This window comes from Diceros bicornis, chromosome 17 (assembly GCF_020826845.1).
Source record: "Diceros bicornis minor isolate mBicDic1 chromosome 17, mDicBic1.mat.cur, whole genome shotgun sequence".
Classification (NCBI taxonomy): domain Eukaryota; kingdom Metazoa; phylum Chordata; class Mammalia; order Perissodactyla; family Rhinocerotidae; genus Diceros; species Diceros bicornis.
This window is the reverse complement of record NC_080756.1, coordinates 19,031,138-19,052,476: the sequence shown is the minus strand read 5'-3', so window position 1 is coordinate 19,052,476 and position 21,339 is coordinate 19,031,138. Positions and strand designations below refer to the sequence as shown.

The 21,339-nt window shown below is 37.0% G+C and overlaps 1 protein-coding gene across 1 annotated transcript; it reads left to right on the top strand.

Annotated features, from left to right (window-relative positions):
• Positions 1–12,200: 12,200 nt before the first annotated feature.
• LOC131415723 (N6-adenosine-methyltransferase TMT1A-like) lies at positions 12,201–16,856 on the top strand. The gene is made up of 2 exons (XM_058557543.1): positions 12,201–12,698; positions 16,583–16,856. Exons 1-2 carry the CDS (start codon positions 12,201–12,203, stop codon positions 16,817–16,819), a joined length of 735 nt encoding a protein of 244 aa, XP_058413526.1. The 3' UTR covers positions 16,820–16,856.
• The last annotated feature ends 4,483 nt before the right edge of the window (positions 16,857–21,339 follow it).

Sequence of the window (21,339 nt, the reverse complement as noted above, 5' to 3'; positions counted from 1 at the left end):
ATTTTTTAAAGCATGATTTCATACTGATACTCCCAATTCAACTCCAACACCAAAGCGTTATTTGATACCTTTCCCCATTCCATATTTGTATCTCACTTCTCTTGCAATAATTACCAAAAATATAAATTTATTTACTCATTTGCTCTATCATATAATACACACAAAATACTTTCAGAATCACTAAATTAAAATCCCTACAGCAACACATCTACTCGGTAACATTCAAGATCTCTCTGCACCTCTTTTTTGTCCTTACAATATATTCCACTGTGAGTAAGCAGTCAGAATACTATAGTGAAAGTTACATGAATTAAATAATTTTCTGTGTAGTAAATTTATCAACTGATAACACTTTTTTCCATTTGCATTTGATTTTAGGGTTTATTCTTTCCTTTTAACTAAAGTATAATTATTTTCTGTTTTATCAACTTTATTGAGGTATAATTTATGTACAACAAAATGCACACATTTTAATTGTACAACTTGATGAGTTTTGATAAATGTATACACCTGGGTAACCATCACCATAACCAAGACATAGAACCTCAAAAAGTTCCCCGTGCCCCTCCCAGTACATCTCACCCTTGTACCAGGGAAACACTGATCAGCTTTCTATCAATATAGATGATATGGTCCTTTCTAGAGTTTCTTATTAATGTAATTGTATAGTAGACAATCTTTGGAGTCTGGCTTCTTTCACTTAATATCATGTTTCTGAAATTCTTCCATGTTGTTTCATTTATCAGTGTTCACTCCTTTTTCCTGCTGAGTAGTCAAATGTGAATATGCCACAATTTGTGTTTCCATTTATGTACTGATGGGCATTAGAGTTATTTTTAGTTTGTGACTATTATGTACAAATCTGCTATGAACATTTGTGTACACGGTGTGGACATATTTTTCCTTTCTCTTGGATAAATACCCAGGAGTGAAATGGCTGAGGGTCATATGGTAAGTGTATATTTAACTTTATTAGAAACAGCCTATTTTCCAAAGTTACTGTACCATTTTACATTCCCACCAGTAATGTTTGAGAGTTCCAGTTGTTCTCTATCCATACTAACATTTGATATTGTCAGTCTTTTAAATTTTAGCCATTCAGTTAGGTGTGTGGTAGCTTCTATTTGTAGTTTTAATTTGCATTTACCTGATGACTGATGATGCTGAGGATTATCATTAGCCAATATATGTCTTTTTTTGTTAAATATCTATTCAAATCTTCTACTCATTTATATTGGGTTGTTTGTCTTATTAGTGAGTTGTAAGAGTTCTTTACATATTTTGAATATAAGTCTTTTGTCAGATATATGTACTGGGAATATTTTCTTCCAGGCTGTGGCTTGCTTTTTAGTTTTAAGTGTCTCTTAAGGAGCAGAAGTTTTAAATTTTGATGAAATCCAATTTATTATATATATGATATTTATATATCATATGCTTAATGTAATTTATATAACACATGCACCATATTTATCTATGACATATAGCACATATATGATTTGTGCTTTTTATGTCCTTAAAATTTTTGCCTAACCAAGGTCATAAGGATTTTCTCCTAGGTTTTCTTCTAAAAGTTTTATAGTTGTTGCTTTTATGTTTAGGTCTCTGATCAATTCTGAGTTAATATTTGTATGTGATGTGAGGTAAGGACTGAAGTTTATTTTTTCTGCATAAGGATATCCAGTTTTTCCAGCTATTTTCCAAAAAACCACCCTTTTCCTCATCAAATTACCTTGGCAGCTTTGTAAAAAATCAATTGACCATATATGGTGGGTGTATTTCTGGACTCCATTCTTTTTCATTGATCAATATATTTATCTTTACACAAAAACCACATTGTCTTCATAACTGCAACTTTTTAATAACATAGTTTAAGTCCTCCAGCTTTGCTTTTCTTTTTCAAAATTATTTTTAGCTACTCTAGGTCCTTTGAATTAACATGGGAACTTTAGAAACAATTTTTAATTTTTACATAAAGCCTGCTGGCATTTTTATTGGAATTAAATTGAATTTAGAGATCTTAATTATATTGAATCTTCTGATTTATGAACATGGTATATTTCTCCATTTATGCCGTCTTTAATTTCCCTCAGCAATGTTTTGTATTTTTATTGTATATGTCTTACTCATTTTTATTAAATTTATCTCCAAATATTTCATGGTTTTGATGTTATTTAAATGGTATTTATTTAAATTTCAATTTCCAGTTGTTCCAATAAATACTATTGGTTTTATCTGTTGAACTTGTATCCCATGACCTTGCTAATAAACTCACTAAGTAGTTTTACTGGCTTTTCTGTAGATTCCTTAGGATTTTCTACCTACATAATTGTGAATAATGACTGCTTTACTTTTTCCTTTCTACATGCCTTTTACTTCTTTTTCTTGCCTTATTGTAGTGTCCAGGACATCCAGTACAATGTTGAATAGAAGAGGTGAGACTGGAGAACTTTGCTTTATCTCAATCTTAGAAGCAAATACAACTATTAAAAAAAAAACAGAAACAAAAACAAGTGTTTATTAGTATGTGGAGAAATTGGAATCGTGTGCACTGTTGATGACTATGTAAAATGGTGCAACCACTATGAAAAACAGTCTGGTGGTTCCTCAAAAACTTAGAAATTGAATTACCATATGATTTAGCAATTCTACTTCTGGGTATATAATCAAAAGAATTGAAAGCAGGTTCTCGAAGAGATATTTGCACACTCATGTTTATGGCAGCATTATGCACAGTAGCCAAAAGGTGAAATCAACTCAAGTCCATCGATAGATGACTAGATAAACAAAATGCAGCATATACATACAATGGAATATTATTCAGCCTTAAAAAGGAAGGATATTGTGACACAAGCTACAACATAGATAAACCTTGAGGACATTATGCTATGTGAAACAAGCCAGTCACAAAAGGACAAATACTGCATGATTCCAATTATATGAGGTACCTAGTCAAATTCATAGAAACAGAAAAAATTGTGGTTGCTAGGTGCTGGGAAAAGGGGGGAATGCAGAGTTATTGTGTAATGGGTACCAAGTTTCAGTTTTGCAAGATGAAAAGAGTTCTATGGATGGTGATGATGGTAGCACAACAATGTGAATGTACTTAATGCCACATTGAACTGTATACTTAAAAATGGTTAAGATGGTAAATTATATGTTATGTGTATTTTACCATAATTTAAGATATAAAAAAAAATTTAAGGCAGTTATTATCAGAATACATAAAAAAGCAAGAATCAACTATATGATGCCTACAAGATGTACCTTAAATATAAAGATATAAATAGGTTAAAATTAAAAAGTTAGAAAGAGTAAGCATAAGAAAGCATAAGGAATGGCTAAATGCATATCAGACAAAATAGACTTCAGGACAAAAATAAACACTAAAAACAAAGAGGGACACTTCATAATGACAAAGAGACAAGTATATCAAGCAGCTGTAACTATTATAAATTATAAATATGTGTGCCTAATAAATACTTGTGCCTAGTAATGGAGGCTTAAAATAACAAAGCAAAAACTGAAATAACTAAAGGGAGAAACAAATGCACAATCATAATCGTAGGTGTAATACATCTCTCAATAATCGATAGGGCAGCTAAGTAATTAATAAGGATATAGAAGATCTGAATACACTTTCAACTACCTTAACCTAATTGACATTTATAGAACATTACAGCTGATAATCTCAGAATACACATTCTTTTTAATGAACATGGACCATTTTCCAAGACAGAATATATTCTAGGCCACAAAACAAGTTTCAATGGATTTCAAAAGACTGAAATCTCACATAGTGTGTTTAGTGACCACAACAGAATTAAATTAGAAATCAATATCAGTAGATATCTATGAAAGCCCCAAATATTTAAACAATTTCTAAATAACCCACAGAGTCAAAGAAACAAATCACAAGGGAGATTACAAAGTATTTTAAATTGAATGAAAATGAAAACACAGCACATCAAACTTAGTGTTTCCACCTGAAACAGTGCTATAAGAAAAATGTATAGCTTCAAATTCTCACATTAGAAGAGAAGAAAAGGCTAATATCAACCATCAAAGCTTTCAACTTAAGAAGTAAAAGAAGATCAAATTACACTCAATGTAAGTAGAAGAAAAAAAATAATAAAGACCAGAAAATAATGAAATAGAAAACAAACACTACAGAAAAATCAACGAAACTTAAGTCTAGTTCTATGAAAAGATCAAAGTGATAAGCCTCTAGCTAAACTGGTGAAAAAAGACACAAACTGTCAATATCAGCGTTGAAGAGAGGACACCTCTATAGATCCTACAGATATTAAAAGGATAATAAGAGAATATTATGAACAACTCTATGCCAATAAATTCAAGAACTTAGCTTCAATAAGTGGCAAATTTCTGAAAGACAAATTACCAAAACAGATACAAGAAGAACCAGAAAACTTGAATACTCCTCTGTTTACTAAAGAAATTAAATTTGAAATAAAAAATATAAAGTATTTATGTAATTTAAAATTTTACAAATTTTATATAAAAATGCAAAGTACCTAGAATAGTCAAAGCAATTTTGAGAAAGAAAAACAAAGTCAGTGGACTTGAACTATCTAATTTCAATATTTACTATAAAGCTACAGTGATCAAACCAGTGTGGCATACTGGCATATGGATGGACATATAGATCAATAAAACAGAGTAGAATTCCCTGAAATAGATCCATACATGTACGACCAATGGAATTTCAACAAAGGTGCCAAGATAATTCAATGAGGAAAGGATAGTCATTTCATCAAATTGTGCTGGAATAACTAGATGTCTCTATGGAAAATATTAACCTTTATGCTGTGTATCTTAAATTTATACACTGCTGTATGTCAATTATCTCAATAAAACAGGAAAAAATTATGAACCTTGCCCTTTACCTTATGTCCCATATAAAAAATAACTTGAAATGAATCATAGACCTAAACATAAAATCTAAAACTATAAAACATGTAGTAAGATAATATAAGAGAAACTCTTTGCAACCATGGAATAGGCAAGGATTACTCAGGCAAAAAACAAACACACAAACAAACAAAGATCATAGACCATAGGAAAAAAATGTATAAATTGAACATTATCAAAATAAAAGACACAGCTAAGAAAAGGAAAAGGCAAGTCATGGACTGGGAGCAAATGACTGACACATATATGTGTTCTTTATAGATTCTGCAATAAGTCCTTAGTCAGATGACAAAGAAACTGTGGTTATTTTTATCATTGAAAACTGGATTCAAAGTGGGTTATAGCTAATAAGCTGATATTACAAATTCTTTACATTCACAAATATAGTTTAAATCTGGAAATTTTAAAGTAAAGCACACTTGTTACTCATAATTACCTTTAGATATCATTGAGACTACACTACTATACATAATTAGGCATACTGTTGTGCATAGTTAATTCCAGTAACCATATTTTATAGTACTGGTTATTATCAATATTTTATAGTTATTGGTCATTATGCTCCCAAAGAAATATCAATCCAACAACATGGTTGCATTAAATATTCTTTAAAGACAGATAAGCTTTAAGGAAGAATTAGCCTCTCTTGATACCTCATTTTCAAATTACTGATATAACTTTACCAGAGAAATAATTACATACCTTGTCAAATATCAAAAAATTTGCAAAAAGTTTCCAAGATAGATGTATTTCTTGTTCAATTTCCAAAAATAAATAAAGGCTTTCTAACTGAAAGTATTTACATTCCTAAGCTAAGTAAACATTAAAAAACAAAGTAAAAAAAAAGAGACTGGCCAGGACAAGCCAGGTGGTGTAGTGATTGTGTTCACGCCCTCTGCTTCCGTCGCCTGGGGTTCACAGGTTTAGATCTCAGGCACGGACCTACCCACCGCTTATCAAGCTATGCTGTGGCAGTCATCCCACAGATAAAGTAGAGGAAGATGGGCACAGATGGTAGCTCATGGCCAATCTTCCTTAGCAAAAAGAGGAGGATTGGCAACATATGTTAGCTCAGGGATAATCTTCCTCACCAAAAAAACCCAAAAAAGACAGAGACCTCTCCACTATAAATAGTCTACTGAGTTACATAAAGTATTTTCTATCCAACACTTTCTCAAATTCCAAAGATATTTATTTCCTAAGAACATGTGGACAAGAGTTCACTTCAAACCATTTAGCCTGGGTTACGGCGATCCTGCAAGACTCCTTAGCTACCATAAGTCACATTTGTTGACTGTGAAACTTCTCAATCTTCTTTGCATCTTGAGCTTTGTCTGTTGTATACACCAAACAAACTAAATCATCTGTTACTTTAATACACAGATTCTCATCAGAACACCTACATTTGAGACCCACATGCATCTTCCAAGGGTCCACAAGGTAAGGCTTCTCAGCTGCATGGCTGAGCTTCTCCCAGGTCTGGTACTGTGGCATTATAGGCCAGAGTAGAAAGATACAGGGGAAGAGAATGGCTGGGGCATAGGAGGCGGTAAACCTTATCCACCGACCTACCTCCTACAACCACCAACAGACTCAAATCAATGGAGAAAATATAGATTAAAAAATAAATGATGTTGGGTCAATTGAGTAGCCAAGTGAGGAAAAACACAGATCCATAACTCATACTTTACCCAAGGATATCTTTCAAATTAGGATCAAGGATTTAAATGTAAAAAATGAAACCGTGAGAAAATTCTAAAAGAAGCCGTGAGAGAATTCCTATATAACTTGAGAGTAGGGAAGGCCTTTCCAACTATGACACAAAACCCAGGAGCCATACAAGAAAAGATTAATTCTACTGTTCTCTGTTTAATTCATTTCAATATGGCTATCATCCCAACAACTGTAATAAAATCTATCAAAGGTGACTATTGAGCTCTACATGCCAAATCCAGTAGTCAATTCTCAGTCCTCATTCTTTTCCATCTCACTGTAGTGGTTGATAGTGTTAATCACCACTATTTTCTTGAAATAGAGTTTTCTTCTGGCTGCCAAGGCATCACAATCTGCTAGTTTTCCTTTCACTATACTGGCTGCTCCTTCTCTGTCACCTTCCCTGGATCTTCCTCTTTTCCTGATCTTAAATATTTCAGTACTCCAAGACATAGTGCTCATCTATATCTACAAATATCCCCTAGATGGTCCATCCTGTCCCACATAAATGTTGATTACTTGCAAATTTATGTCTCTTGATAACCCCCTCCCCTAAACTCTAGATTCATATAGCAAATTATTTACTTGACTTTTCCAGTTGTATGCTCAATACATTTCTCAAAGTTAACACATCTAAACCTAACTTCTTGATTTCCCTTTAAATAGCTACCTCAAGAAACAAGAAAAACCTCAAACAACCTAACTTTACACCTCAGGGAACTAGAAAAAGAAGAACAAACAAAGCCCAACATTAGTAGAAGGAAGGAAATAAAGATTACAGCTGAAATAAATGAAAAAGAGACTAAAAAGACAGTAGAAAGGTCACTGAAACTAAGAGCTGGTTTTTTTTGAAAAGATAAAATATCAAAACTTTAGTTAGACTCACCAAGGAAAAAAAGAGGACACCAATAAACAAAATTAGAAATTAAAGAGGAGATGTTACAACTGATACCATAAAAATACAAAGGATCATAAGAGACTACTATGAACAATTCTATGCAAACAAATTCCACAACCTAGAAGAAATTAATAAAGTCCTAGAAAACATACAACCTACCAAGATTGAATCATGAAGAAACAGAAAATCTGATTGACCAATTACTTATAAGAAGATTGAATCAGTAATCAAAAAGCTCCCAACATCAGTGAGGACCAGAGGGCTTCACTGGTGAATTCTAACAAACATTTAAAGAAGAATTAATACCAATCCTTGTCAAACTCTTCCAAAAAACAGAAGAGGAAGGAACACTTCCAAACTCATTTTATGAGGCCAGCATTACCCTGATACCAAAAACAAACAAGGACACCAAAAGAAAAAAAAAATCACAGGCCAACATCCCTGATGAACATGGATGCAAAACTCCTCAACAAAATATTAGCAAACTGAATTCAACAATATATTAAAAATATCATTCACCATGATCAAGTGGGATTTATTGCAGGCATGTAAGGATGGTTCAACATCTGCCGTTCCATCAATGTAATACACCACATTAATAAAATGAAGGATAAAAGTCATATGACCATCTCAGTAGATGCAGAAAGAGTATTTGACAAAATTTAACATTCATTTATGATAAAAACTCTCAACAAAGTGGGTATAGCGGAAATGTACCTCAACATAATAAAGGCCATATATAACAAGCCCACAGCTAACACCATACTCGATGGTGAAAAGCTTTTCCTCTAAGACCAGGAACAAGACAAAGATGCCCACTCTTGCCACTTTTATTCATATAGGGTTGGAAGTCCTAGCCAGAGCAATTAGGCAAGAAAAAGAAATAAAAGGCATCCAAATTGGAAAGAATATGTAAAACTGTCACTACTTGCAGATGACATGATATTATATGTAGAAAACCCTAAAGCCTCCACCAAAAAACTGTTAGGACTAAAAAACAAATTCAGTAAAGTTGCAGGATACAAAATCAAAATACAAAAATCTGTTGTGTTTCTATATACTAATAATGAACTATCAGAAAGAGAAATTAAGAAAACAATCTCATTTTCAAGTGCATCAAAAAGAACAAAATACCTAGGAATAAGTTTAACCAAGGAGGTGAAAGACCTGTTCACTGAAAACTATAAGACACTGATGAAAGAAATTGAAAAAGATACAAACAAATGGAAAGATATTCTGTGCTCATGGACTGGAAGAATTAATATTGTAAAACTGTCTATACTACCCAAAGCAATCTACATGCAATCCTCATCAAAATTCCAATGGCATTTTTCACAGAAATAGAGCAAACAATCCTAAAAGTGGTATGAAATCACAAAAGACCCCAAATAGCCAAAGAAATCTTGGGAAAGAACAAAGCTGGAGGCACCATGCTTCCTGACTTCAGACTATATTCCAAAGCTATAGTAATCAAAACAGTATGGTATTGGCATAAAAACAGACACATAGATTACTGGAAGAGAATAGAAAGCCCAGAAATAAACCATGCATATATGGTCAATTAATTTACAACAAAGGGAGCCAAGAATATACAATGGGGAAAGAACAGTCTCTTCAATAAATGGTGTTGGGAAAACTGGACAGCTACATGCAAAAGAATGAAACTGGACCACTATCTTACACCACACACAAAAATTAACTCAAAATGGATCAAAGACGTGAAAGTAACACCGGAAACCATTAAACTCCTAGAAGAAAACATAGGCAGTGACCTCCTTGACATTGATCTTGGCGATGATTTTTTGGATTTGACATCTAAAGCAAAGACAACAAAAGCAAAAATAAGCAAGTGGGTCTACCTCAAACTACAAAGTTTCTGCACAGCAAAGGAAACCATCAACAAAATGAAAAGGCAACCTACCAAGTGGGATAAAATATTGGCAAATCATATATCTGGTAAGGGGTCAATAGCCAAAATATATAAAGAACTCATACAACTCAAGAGCAAAAAAAACCCACTGGTTTAAAAGTGGGCAGAGGATCTGAACATACATTTTTCCAAAGAAGACATACAGATGGCCAACAGATTCATGAAAAGGTGCTCAATATCGCTATCAGAGAAATACGAAGCAAAACCACAATGGGATACCACCTCATGTCTGTTAGAATGGCTATTATCCAAAAGACAAGAAATAATAAGTGTGTGGAGAAAAGGGAACCCTGTGCACTGTTGCTGGGAATGTAAATTGGTGCAGCCACTATGGAAAACAGTATGGAGATTCCACAAATAATTAAAAATAGAACTACATATGATCCAGCAATTCCACTTGTGGGTATTTTTTGAAGGAAATGAAAACACTAACTCGAAAAGATACATGCACTCCCATGTTCATTGCAGTATTGTTTACAACAGCCAAGACATGGAAGCAACCTAAGTGTCCATCAATGGATGAATGGATAAAGAAAATGTGGTGCATATACATACATACATATATATATATATATATATACACACACACACAATGGAATATTATTATTATTCAGTCATAAAAAAGAAGGAAATCTTGCCATTTTATGACAACATGGGTGGACCTTGAGGGCAATATTCTAAGTGAAATAAGTCAGACAGAGAAAGGCAAATACTGTATGATCTCACTTATATGTGGAATCTAAAAAAAATTAAAAATTAACTCATAGATACAGAGAATAGATTGGCAGTTGCCAGAGGCAGGGGGTATGGAGGTAGGCAAAAAGTGTGACACTGTTAAGAGAGTAAAAAGACAAGCCACAGACTAGGAAAAAATATTCGCACATTACATATTTGATAAATGACATAGAATATACAAAGAATTCTCAATACTCAATAAGAAAACAACCCAATTTAAACATGGGCAAAAGATTTGAATAGACACCTTACCGAAGAAGATACACGAATGGCAAAAACGCCCGTTAAAAGATGCTCAACATCGTTAATCTTCTGGGAAATGCAAATTAAAACTACAATGAGAGACTACTACACACCTTTTAGAATGGCTAACATTAAAAAGACAACCAATCCAAGCGCCGGAGAGGATGTGGAGCAACTAAATCTCTCATACACTGCCGGGGGGAATATAAAACGGTATAACTGCTTTGGAAGACAGTTTGGCAATTTCTTAAAAGGTTAAACATACACCTACCATGTGACCCATACATTCTCATAGAAATTTATCCAGGAGAAATGAAAACATACGTCCATACAAAGACTTGTACACTAATGTTCACAGTAGCTTAATTTGTAACAGCCCAAAACTAGAAACAACCCACATGTCCATCAATAAGAGAATGGATAAACAAATTGTCATACATCCATACAATGGAATACTACTCAGCAATAAAATCAATGAATACATGCAACAATGTGGATGACTCCAAATAATTATGCTGAATGAAAGAAACCAGTCAAAAAAGTACAAATGATTCCATTTCCATAAAATTCTAGGAGATGCAAACCAATCTCTAGTGACAGAAAACAGAGAAGTGGTTGCCTTGGGATGGGGAGCCCAGGAGGGAGGGATCACAAAGCTGCAAGAGGAAACTTGTGGGGGTGATGGATGTGTCCACTATCTTGACTGAAGTGATGGTTTCACAGGTATGTACATACGTCAAAACTTATCAAACTGTACACGTTACATATGTAAAGTTTATTGTATATCAATTCCACCTCCAAATAGTTGTTTAAAATGGAATGGATATAATATTTATCAAATATGTGTAAGGTATAACAAATAATGAAACAGAACACTCTCTGTATCCATCACCGAATTTAAAAAAGTAAATGTAACCATTATTTTTGAAAATTTCTTTGTTCCCTAACCACCCTAAGGCCCCAGCTTTCTTGTTAAGAACATATGCATGTTTGAAACTATTTTCCGAAGGCTTTAGTTTCCTAAACATGAATATTCTGCGGACAATTTTTATGTAAATTAGCTGAATACTGTAGTAGTTGGGCACAATTCGACGTTGAAACTTGCCCTTTAAAAGATGAGCAGCCAAGAAAAGTGACTTAAAAAGAATCCTGTTGTTGAATTATGAACATCTGAGAGCCTCAGCCCAGAACGCAAGAGGGGAAATTGTTCACTGCGGTCAGGCAGGCATGGCCCTTCACTTCTTTTTAAAAAAAACACAGGTGGGGAGCGGGGACGGGGACCGGAGCGGGGCACGAAGTAATAAAGAGGCTTTGGCAGCGGTCTTCTAGTGCGGTGTAGCCAGACTCCGCCCACGGATCTTGTTTTCTTGGTAGAGGGCACCGGAAGACCCGAACAGGGCGTCAGCGCACTGCGCATATAAAACTCCAGCAGCAGTCTCCAAACCCAGAGAAGGAGAGGCAGGAATAGATTTGGAATAAGGGGTTGTAGTCAACTTTCCTTCCAAGGAAAAGCTGGGAACCTTCTCATGTTGCTTCACGAAAACTAAGCTATGAATCAGCCTCTGCCAAAGATCTATTAAATGGGTGAAATGGGCCTCTTGCCCATGATTTGATTCAACTGCCTCTTTCCAGCACAGCCAGTTCTTCTTTTCTCTGCAGCCGATTGGCTCGGGAGTGTGGCCAGAAGCCTACCTCCTGCTATTAAAAGAGTCAGGTCTCTAACTGTTGATTGGTTTTTTTCTCTTCTGAGTGATGGCGCTTCCCATCTTTATCCTCCGGCTGGCCGTCTGCATCCTGGCATTTCCCGTGTACCTGCTGAACTTTCTGGGCGTGTGGAATTGGATGTGCAGAATTTGGCTCCCCTACTTCTTTTCGTGGTTCACCGTGGAGTACAATGAACAGATGGCGAGCCAGAAGCGGGAGCTCTTCAGCAACCTGCAGGAGTTTGTGGGCCCCTCGGGAAAGCTCTCCCTGCTGGAGCTGGGCTGTGGCACGGGGGCCAACTTCAAGTTCTACCCGCCTGGGTGCAGGGTGACCTGTATTGACCCCAACCCCAACTTTGAGAAGTTCTTGATCAAGAGCATTGCCGAGAACCGACACGTGCAGTTCGAGCGCTTGGTGGTGGGTGTCGGGGAGGACATGCACCAGGTGGCCGATGGCTCCATGGATGTGGTGGTCTGCACCCTGGTCCTGTGCTCCGTGAAGAACCAGGAGCGGACCCTCCAGGAAGTGTGCAGAGTGCTGAGGCCGGTGAGTGAGGGGTGTGAGGAGGACTGGATAAGTAGCAACCACTACCACCAAGGGCAGTCCAACTTCAGGTGCATCAAACATTCTAACGTGACTACTAGAGAAGACACGGTTGAACTAAAAATAAAATCTTAGAGTGGGAAAGGGGCTATAAAGGGAAAGATTGATAAATCTGAATACATAAAATTTTAAAACTCCTGCAGAGACTATAAACAAAGTTAAAGTACAAAAACAAACTTGGAAAAAGTATTTGCCAGGGATGATAGACAAAGGGTTAGCTTCCTTCATATTAAAAGACATTACAAATCCATAAGATCAATAGGATTTTTAAATTATGAAAAACACAAGAGAAAAATAAGCAAAGAGCAGGAACAGATATATAAGTAAAAACAACCAATTATATGATAAAAATGCTCAACCTTACTCACAGTTAAAGAACAAATTAAAGCAGGATGCTATTTTTACCTGCTATACTGTCAGAGACTTTTAAGGCCTATATGATGTTGGAGTGGGTTTGAGTGATTGGACACCCCCATATACATTGGAGGAAGTGCCCTCTTTAGAAGGCAATTTGATAATATCAGAATTTAAAGTGCACATTCTCTTTATCTAGCAGGAATTTATCCGACAGCTATACTGCACAAATGTGCAACAACTCGTCCATATGAAAAGATATTCATTACGGTATTTGTCATAGGACATATTAGAAATAACCCCAACATCCATCAATAGCAGGCTGTTCAAGTAAATTGTCACATAATATAAAGGAATTCTGTGCAGCTGTTAAAAAGAACAAGGAAGAGTTATCTATGTTGATATGAAAAAAATCCCCAAGAGATAATGTCAAATGAGAAAAAGCAATCAAAGCAGAGAATGTTATGTAGAGTATAAGCCCATTTGTGTGAGGGGGAAAAGAATACACCTATATATGTATACATGTTATTGGGAATGATAGACAAGAAACTATTAACAGTGGTTACCTCTTGGGAATGGAATTGGACACAGGGGAAGAATTGCTTTTCATTTTATACCTTTCTGTATAGTTTGAAATTCTTTACACGTGTATGTCATTTTCATATATTACCTTTATCATTTTCTGAAAAACTCATTTAAAATAGTTTAATTCTAAATGTTGTTGAACATAAAGTATGGATATCTTAACATTAGGATTTACTATTCTAGGAGAAAAGGCTGTTCTGTAATCCCCAGTTTTATTTCTAATAGAGGAAGTTCCTCAGGAAGAAAAGGACTTGGAGACAGAGTTTAGAGACAGTAATACAGTTCTGTCTCTGGCTCAAAGACAGGCCAACATCAAAGCAGTAAATGAAAAAGGTCTGATCCTTATCCCCAAATGCTGGGTTCTTGTATCCTACGACTGGGCACTAATGGGGCACAGTTAGTGGATGTTTTGTCTACAGTGTTACTAATCTCACAACACCCCTGCAAGGCAAGCAATCATCATCTCCACTTTATAGCACTGATAATACTCTTAAGGAGATCATATTCTTGGAAGTCTTCCTTAGCTCCTGCAAAGCACCCACTCTCTGCTGAATGTAACCACGACTGACAACAGACCTGTGAAGCAGGTACTGTCTTCATGTTGGGTTGGGGAAACAGACTCAGAGAGGTTATGAAACTTGCTCCAAGTCACACGGCTGGTAGGTCTGACTTTCTTGAATGCAAATATTCTTCTCGCTGCACCACAGTGCTTGTCACTGGGGCTTTTTATCTCTCTGACTTCAACATTTCTACCCCTTTTGCTGGCTGTTCTTCCTCTGCCCATCCCCTAAACATTAGAGCTTCTTTTTTGGCTCTCATTTCACTTATATATGTCCACTTGGTGGACTTAAGTGCCCCCAAAGTTTTCAGTTACCATGCTTACACAGATGGTTTCCATATCTAAATATCTAGCCCAGATCTCTCTCTAACCCCAACCTGCATATCTAGCTGTTTACTTGACAGTCCTCTCCAGCCCTGGGTCTCCTCTCTTCTCTCCTGTCCTACTCTGTGGAAATTCTTTTTTTTTTTTTCAATCAGGAAACCCCAAGTTTTCCATTCCTGAACACAGGTCTTATACTTACCCATAGAATTTGGGGGAACTCCATCTCTAAACCCCGTGCCTGAGATACCCAAGACTAGGGTAGCTAGAAGAGGCTAAGAACAGTGGGACAGGCACTATTGGTTTTGGGGGTGATTGTCAGGTCCTTTCCCCCATACTCCCCTCAGAGGTAGACAGGTAGAAAACTTCTGAAAACCCCCTAATAATGTGTAGCCTCTATTGTGTCTATATTTGACCTATATTTATATAGGACTGTCCTGGATGAAAGTAGCAATTGCTAATTCTTACAAGACATTAATTTAAACATAGTATCCACTGATTGCATAAAATACCTAATGACAAAATATTACCATGAATTCAGTAACGCTTTTAGATGATTCAGTATTTTAATTAATCATGTCATTTACAACCTGTGACAATGGTGCAAAAGCAAAAGACATGGTTAGTTAGTCTCAGGCAGTGCTTGGTGTGGATTCAGACTCCCCACGGGTTTGCACAGCAAATCCTGAGAAGAATTTTCAGATGAATTAAAAAATTTTCTTAAGAAATAAAAGAAGCAAAAAAAAATGTAGTTAAATGGCAAACAAAAAATTGGGGAAAACATTCCTAGTATACATAATCTTATGATACTAAAAGCCCTTACTAGTCAGTAAGAAAAAAGCCAGCTCCCTATTAGAAAACTGATAAAGGACATCGACAGATGAATCAGAAAAGAAGAAATCCAAATAACCAAAAACGTTTTAGTAAAAGATGTTATCTCTATTAAGAACAGCAAAGATATGCATATTATTGTAAATGAAATACCATTTTACCCATCAACTTGACAAAGATACAGGGGGAAAAGGTATTGATGAGAGTTTAGTGGAAACGGGCACTCCCATCCGTTGCTGGTATGAAGGTACATTTGCTACAACTTTTCCAAAGGGCCATTTGACAACCTGTACCGACAGCTTTAAAAAGGCACAGACTTTTGACTCAGCAATTCCACTTTTTAGCAAGTTATTTGGAAATAATTAGAGATGGTCACAAAGATTTGTGGATAAGGATGTTCACTGTAACAGTGTTTTGAACAGTGAAAAATTGCAAGTAACCTAAATGAGAATGGTTAAATAAGAGCTGGTACCTTCAGTGTGTGAAATATTGTGTGAAGATTTTTTAAATGTTGTAGAATAATATTCAAATACATAAATAAAATAAAGCAGGTTACAAAACAGAATGTATATTCCAATCCTAGTTTTAGGGGAAAAATACACATTCATGTAAAAGTACACACAGTTGATTGTTTTTCTTCTTAAATTTTTCTCTATTTTCTAAATTTTCTAAAATCAACATATTGGGGAGGCAGTATTGCCAGCCTCTGGAGCCAGACCACCAAGGTGCTAAACCTGACTCTGACATTTACAAGCTGTGTGACCTTGGACAAGTTCCTCATTGTCTGTCTGACTCAGTTCCCTCATCTATAAAAATAGGAATGATAACACTACTACTTACCAATAAGTTTCTGGTGAGGATGAAGTGAGTTAACGTGTGATAGGCAGTAAGGATAGCGCCTTGCATGCAGTAACTGCTTTAAGTTCTAGCTATTTTTATGTATTACTTTTATGATCAGAAAATATAAGTGTTAATTGTTTTAGATTGGCAGGTCTGTATAAAATCTGACAGACGATGAAACCATTGACCAAAATGGTGTCTGAATAAGTTTTAACTTACCTGTGTCTTCTCCTGAAGTTGGCCTCTGGGGCCACTGAAATCTGAAACTTCAATCATCTTGTAAACCTATTTCCCCAAAACTAAAATCCTCAAAAGGTTTTTTCTTTTCCCCTCGCAGGGCGGGGCTTTTTATTTCATGGAGCACGTAGCAGCTGAGCGTTCAACCTGGAATTACTTCTGGCAGCAGGTCCTGGATCCTGTCTGGTACCTTCTGTTTGACGGGTGCAACCTCACCAGAGAGAGCTGGAAGGCCCTGGAGACGGCCAGCTTCTCCAAGCTGAAGCTGCAGCACTTACAGGCGCCGCTGTCCTGGGAGCTGCTGCGCCCTCACATCTACGGATATGCTGTGAAATAGCGCACACACAGTAGGGAGCTGAATGGCTCAAATAAATTCAGGCCTCAGTTGTACGCTTAGAATACTAATTGGGAGAAGAGAAACTCTCTTTTTAGGTCAAGTTGAATGTCATCCCTAAAAGTTTATGTTATAACCTACTTAGCCATTTTCTATTGTCTCCCAGAGAATCAAAAACAGAACAAAACAAACCAGCGTTGAACTCTCCCTTAAAAGGAAACCGTGGGCTTTCGTAATTGAAGTCTGCCATTATCCCCAAATCTTAGTTTATTCAGTAGCTTCGAAAGTTTTCCATCTGTCTTATTTATGTTGTTTTACCCGATAGATTTTAACTTCACCCCCTCTTTGAGAGCTTGATGCTAATAAGCAGTTAAGTCACTCAAAAGAAGACTTTAAAAAGGGAGAAGTGAAAAAAATCTTAATAATTCATAAACCGAATAAAGAAATACTAACTCGTTGAAAATCCACATCTACGTAGCACAGATCTTTTGAAAAAGAAATCTGAATCCATCCGTTGTTCTTTGTATCACTGGGCTGGCTTTCAAAATGAACGGACCATGTCGCCACGCCTAGTTCTGCACGGCTTTGTTATGTCTTTTATTCCAGCATTCTTCCAAGGTTTGTTTTCTTGCATTCCAGTCTCGATCCTTAAGATGAAGACTGTACTTGACACTTCAGCGTATCCATAAAACTATCTGAGGCAGTTAAGGTTCTTGGGTTCCTTTTCCTTATTATCTAGCATACACTCTGCTGAAGGTAGCAACCTGCAGGCAAAGAAAGGCCCCCTGTGATTAGGAAAACCTTGTATGATTAGGCACAGTTTGTAGGAGCCCCTAAAAACCAGGCAATCTGTGAGCATGTAAAGAAGTAGACAAATATTTTTTGGATGATTCTGATCAAATTTCCACTCCTGTCCCAAGATGCCTTCTTTGTTCCTTGCAACCATGGAACCCTCTAAAAATCATCACAAGTGCTTTGCAAACAAACATTAAGTTGGTCAGTCAGAATGTTTAAGAATAGAATTTTCAGCAATAGTTTGTATGTATTTTAATAAATTTAGTGTATTTTCTGAGATGATTTTGCAGAGAGACTTTTAAATATCAAATCAGTCAATAAATTTACATACATTTTAGGAATGGAAATAAAATAAATGGTTTTTCTCTTTGCTGGCTTGGTTTTTTTGGCTTAATGTCTCTGGGAGGGCTTTACTTCATTGTGGAAAAATAAGCTATTTGAACGCACAGATTTTTTTCTTTCTACAGCCAGATAATGATAAACACAGCTAGATTTTGGAAAAAGCAATTGTGGAAGCATCAGAATGAGTTTTGAAAAGTTCAAGTCCAAAGATCTCATTTGTGAAATCCATAGAGCAGAAAAAAAGGAAGCTTACTGGTCTCTCTTGAACATGAAAAGTTATTGTTACGGTGAGCTTAGGACACTCATCCAAGGCCTCCTAAGCTATGGAACATGAATCTCCTCCCTCCACAGTCTCCCAAAAGTAGGAACCTCCTTAGTCTGCCCACCTCACTATCGATTAGGTCAGTCTAGTGGCTGAGAAATATGAAAAGCCACAGGTCGACGTGGTGAATTGTTAGACATGGTAAAATGTTATCAGCATGTTGGAAGGTAAATAGCACTAAAGTACAAAGTATTTGGCACATTCTTATCAACTCCCCCTTGTCTAAGCGGTGCTACAAATAGTATCCTCATTTTCTATAGACAAATCTGAGGTGTAGAGACACAAATAAATGAAGTTTCTTACGTTCCACAAGTCACTGAGCAAGTCCTAGAAACCAAGTCCCAAAACCACAAAACCTGTTCTGACAATCGTCGCTGCTGTATTACCCTCTCACTGCTTTCTTGCTCAGGGCTAGCAAACACCCATATGTGATCATTCCAAGAGCCTGAGGAAGGGACTGCATCCTGTGCAAAAGGGAAACAGAAAAAAGACAAAAGATGCCCCATGTCTTTTAGGTCCTGTGTTGGTTAGGATTCCTTTGATTGCAAGTGACAGAACTCCCAACCCAAAGAGGCTTAAGCAGAAAAAGGACTTTACTGACTCAAATTAGCGAAAAGCATCAGGGGAGAAGGCCTCAGGCACCGCTTGAGCCCCTGCTCATAATAATAACGTTATCGGGAGCCAGACAGTGTCTAAGGGCACGCCTGCCCTCCTCTCTGCTTGCCCTACCAGGTGGTGAGTCTGTGGAAGCAGGGTCCGTCTTCATGCTTCCAGGGCCCAAGGCCAGTTGGAAAGATCAAGTCCACTTGTGCAAAAGCGCCAAAGTTCTGGATTGAGTCCTAATTGGCTCTGACTGACCATACTGGCTCACAAGCCCATCCCTGAACCAATCATAATATTTAGATGGGATGGATTACGCTGACTGGCTCAAGTACAGGTCACAGTCTAGGTCCCTGGGGCTGAGCACATCCAGACCACGTGGACTGAGACAAGGAGATTTGTATATTCCTCAAGTGAAAACAGGGCCTGTGTGGGCTCACACTTGCCCAGTAATAACCTGCACGCTCTATCTCAACAGTGTGTCCTTCAGGCCCCCTTCTGGGCAGGAAGCCAACCGTCTGGTATTGTAACTGTTTCTCTCGAAGAACATCACTTCTGAGGGAACACAGAGGCCCTCCACGGGAGCTCCTGGTCCTTGGAATGCTTAAGGACAGCTCTTGGGGAGCACGCAGCCTTTGTTCCCCTGCCCGTACAAGCAACCCCCACCTTGTTCACGACAGCAGGTGTAGGTGCACAACTCCGTCCAGCCGGTTGCTCCTGGACATTCTCCGTAAGTAAGACGCAATAAACCTTATGTCTTGTCTGCCATCTCTGGGTCTTTTCTTCTGTCTCTCGGCAACCCATCCCTGACTGCTTACACAACTGGGCATGTGGCCAGACGGCTTGTGGCTGGGGAAAGCAGGAAGGCACACAACAAGTGCCCATTATAAGCACATGGCTGCAGTTGGATCAGCCCCTCTGTCTGCTCTCCTGGGGTAGATCACAGAGTATCGTGCTTAGAACACTGGCTTTTCAGTGAGATAACTGAATGCAATAGGGAAAATAAAAGACAAAATGACACTGGCTTTGGCATCCAAGGTCAAGCTGACTGTGTCATTGGTTGACTGTGTGACCTGGAGCAAGTCACTTCTCTAGTCTCACTTTCCTCATCTGTTAAGGGGGATAATACCTACCTAAAGGGTTATTATGATGAGTTAATGAAGTGAAGCACTTGGTGCGTAATAAATGTTGAACTTCATTCAACAAACATTTATTGAGTGCCTAATGTGTACTCTGCTCCCAGTGCTTGACTTAGAGTCCTGAATGAGCTAGACTGAGTCCTGTCTCATGGAGCATAGAATTGTGATAAATGCTATCTATGAGAGAGAAGTTCAGGGTGCCTGGAGAATATAATCTGATTTATCCAGGGGGAGGAGGATCAGAGGCATCCCTGAGGAAGTGACATCTGAGCTGAATTCCAGAGGATGAATGAAGAGCATTTCAGCCTAACGGAACAGCGTATGCCACAAATAAAAGGAGGAAACACAGTACATTCAAGGAACTGAAAGAAAGCAGGCAAGCTTGGCACCAGAGCCTGAAAGGCGGATTTGGGGATGCCTACTACTTCCATCAGCTTCTTCCTAATTTTGTTAAGACCCTGGCCCCATGATCCCCAAACTTATTTTAAACACTAACAAAAATACCATGTATAATTTCTTATGTTTATATTATAAAAATTCTGTTTCTAAATGTTCTAATAATCTAATTGTTTCTTCTGAATTCCTACATATTTCACACTTGAATAGAAGGTGAAGCAAACATTGCATAATAGTTCCTTTTGTACTCTTGACCCTAACATAAGCCTTTCCCTTTGGTATTGCTTTGGAAAACACAGAACATAACATAACTGAAATTCAATTCTTGTTTAACCGTTGAGGCAATTGAGAGTGTAATGAAGCACAGCAAACTAACGTCAACAAAAAAGAAAACTCTTCAGTAACTGTCACTTTAACTATCTCAATATTTAAAACCAAAAGCATTCAGGTTACATTGAATAATCACCAGAATTCCCTGAATCATGGAACGGCCAGAGAACAGGGGGCAGAGGTCATGTTAACTGAGGGCACAGGAACTGAACGTAGTGTGGCCAATGCTACCAATTTCTACTTCAGATAAGAAAACACAGTAACATGCCCATCAAGTAAGGTGAATACAAAGAATTTTTGTTTCTAGAGGAAACGACTTGGGAACCTGTAGAGAACTACATGAGCACAAGGAAAATTACCATTCAGAATTTACTGTTCTTAAAAGTAAAAACTCTCACATCCAATAGTCTTAACTCAGGCTGCATCCTTCTCAATCTTTAAAATGTTTCTGACGCTGATGTTAACCTTCGCCTTAGAATGATCCTTTTATTCCATGACTCTAAAAGCTAGTAATAAAAATGTTCACTCATTACATGTCTTCTTTATGCCATGCACTAACTTCTTACACAATTACTTCAGATAGTACTCATAAGGCTACA

Excerpts from the sequence above, each read along its gene's own strand:
- LOC131415723 (XM_058557543.1), top strand. The coding sequence starts at position 12,201 with ATGGCGCTTCCCATCTTTATCCTCCGGCTGGCCGTCTGCATCCTGGCA. Across the intron at positions 12,699-16,582 it reads TGTGCAGAGTGCTGAGGCCG|GGCGGGGCTTTTTATTTCAT; the intron begins GTGAGTGAGGGG and ends TTCCCCTCGCAG.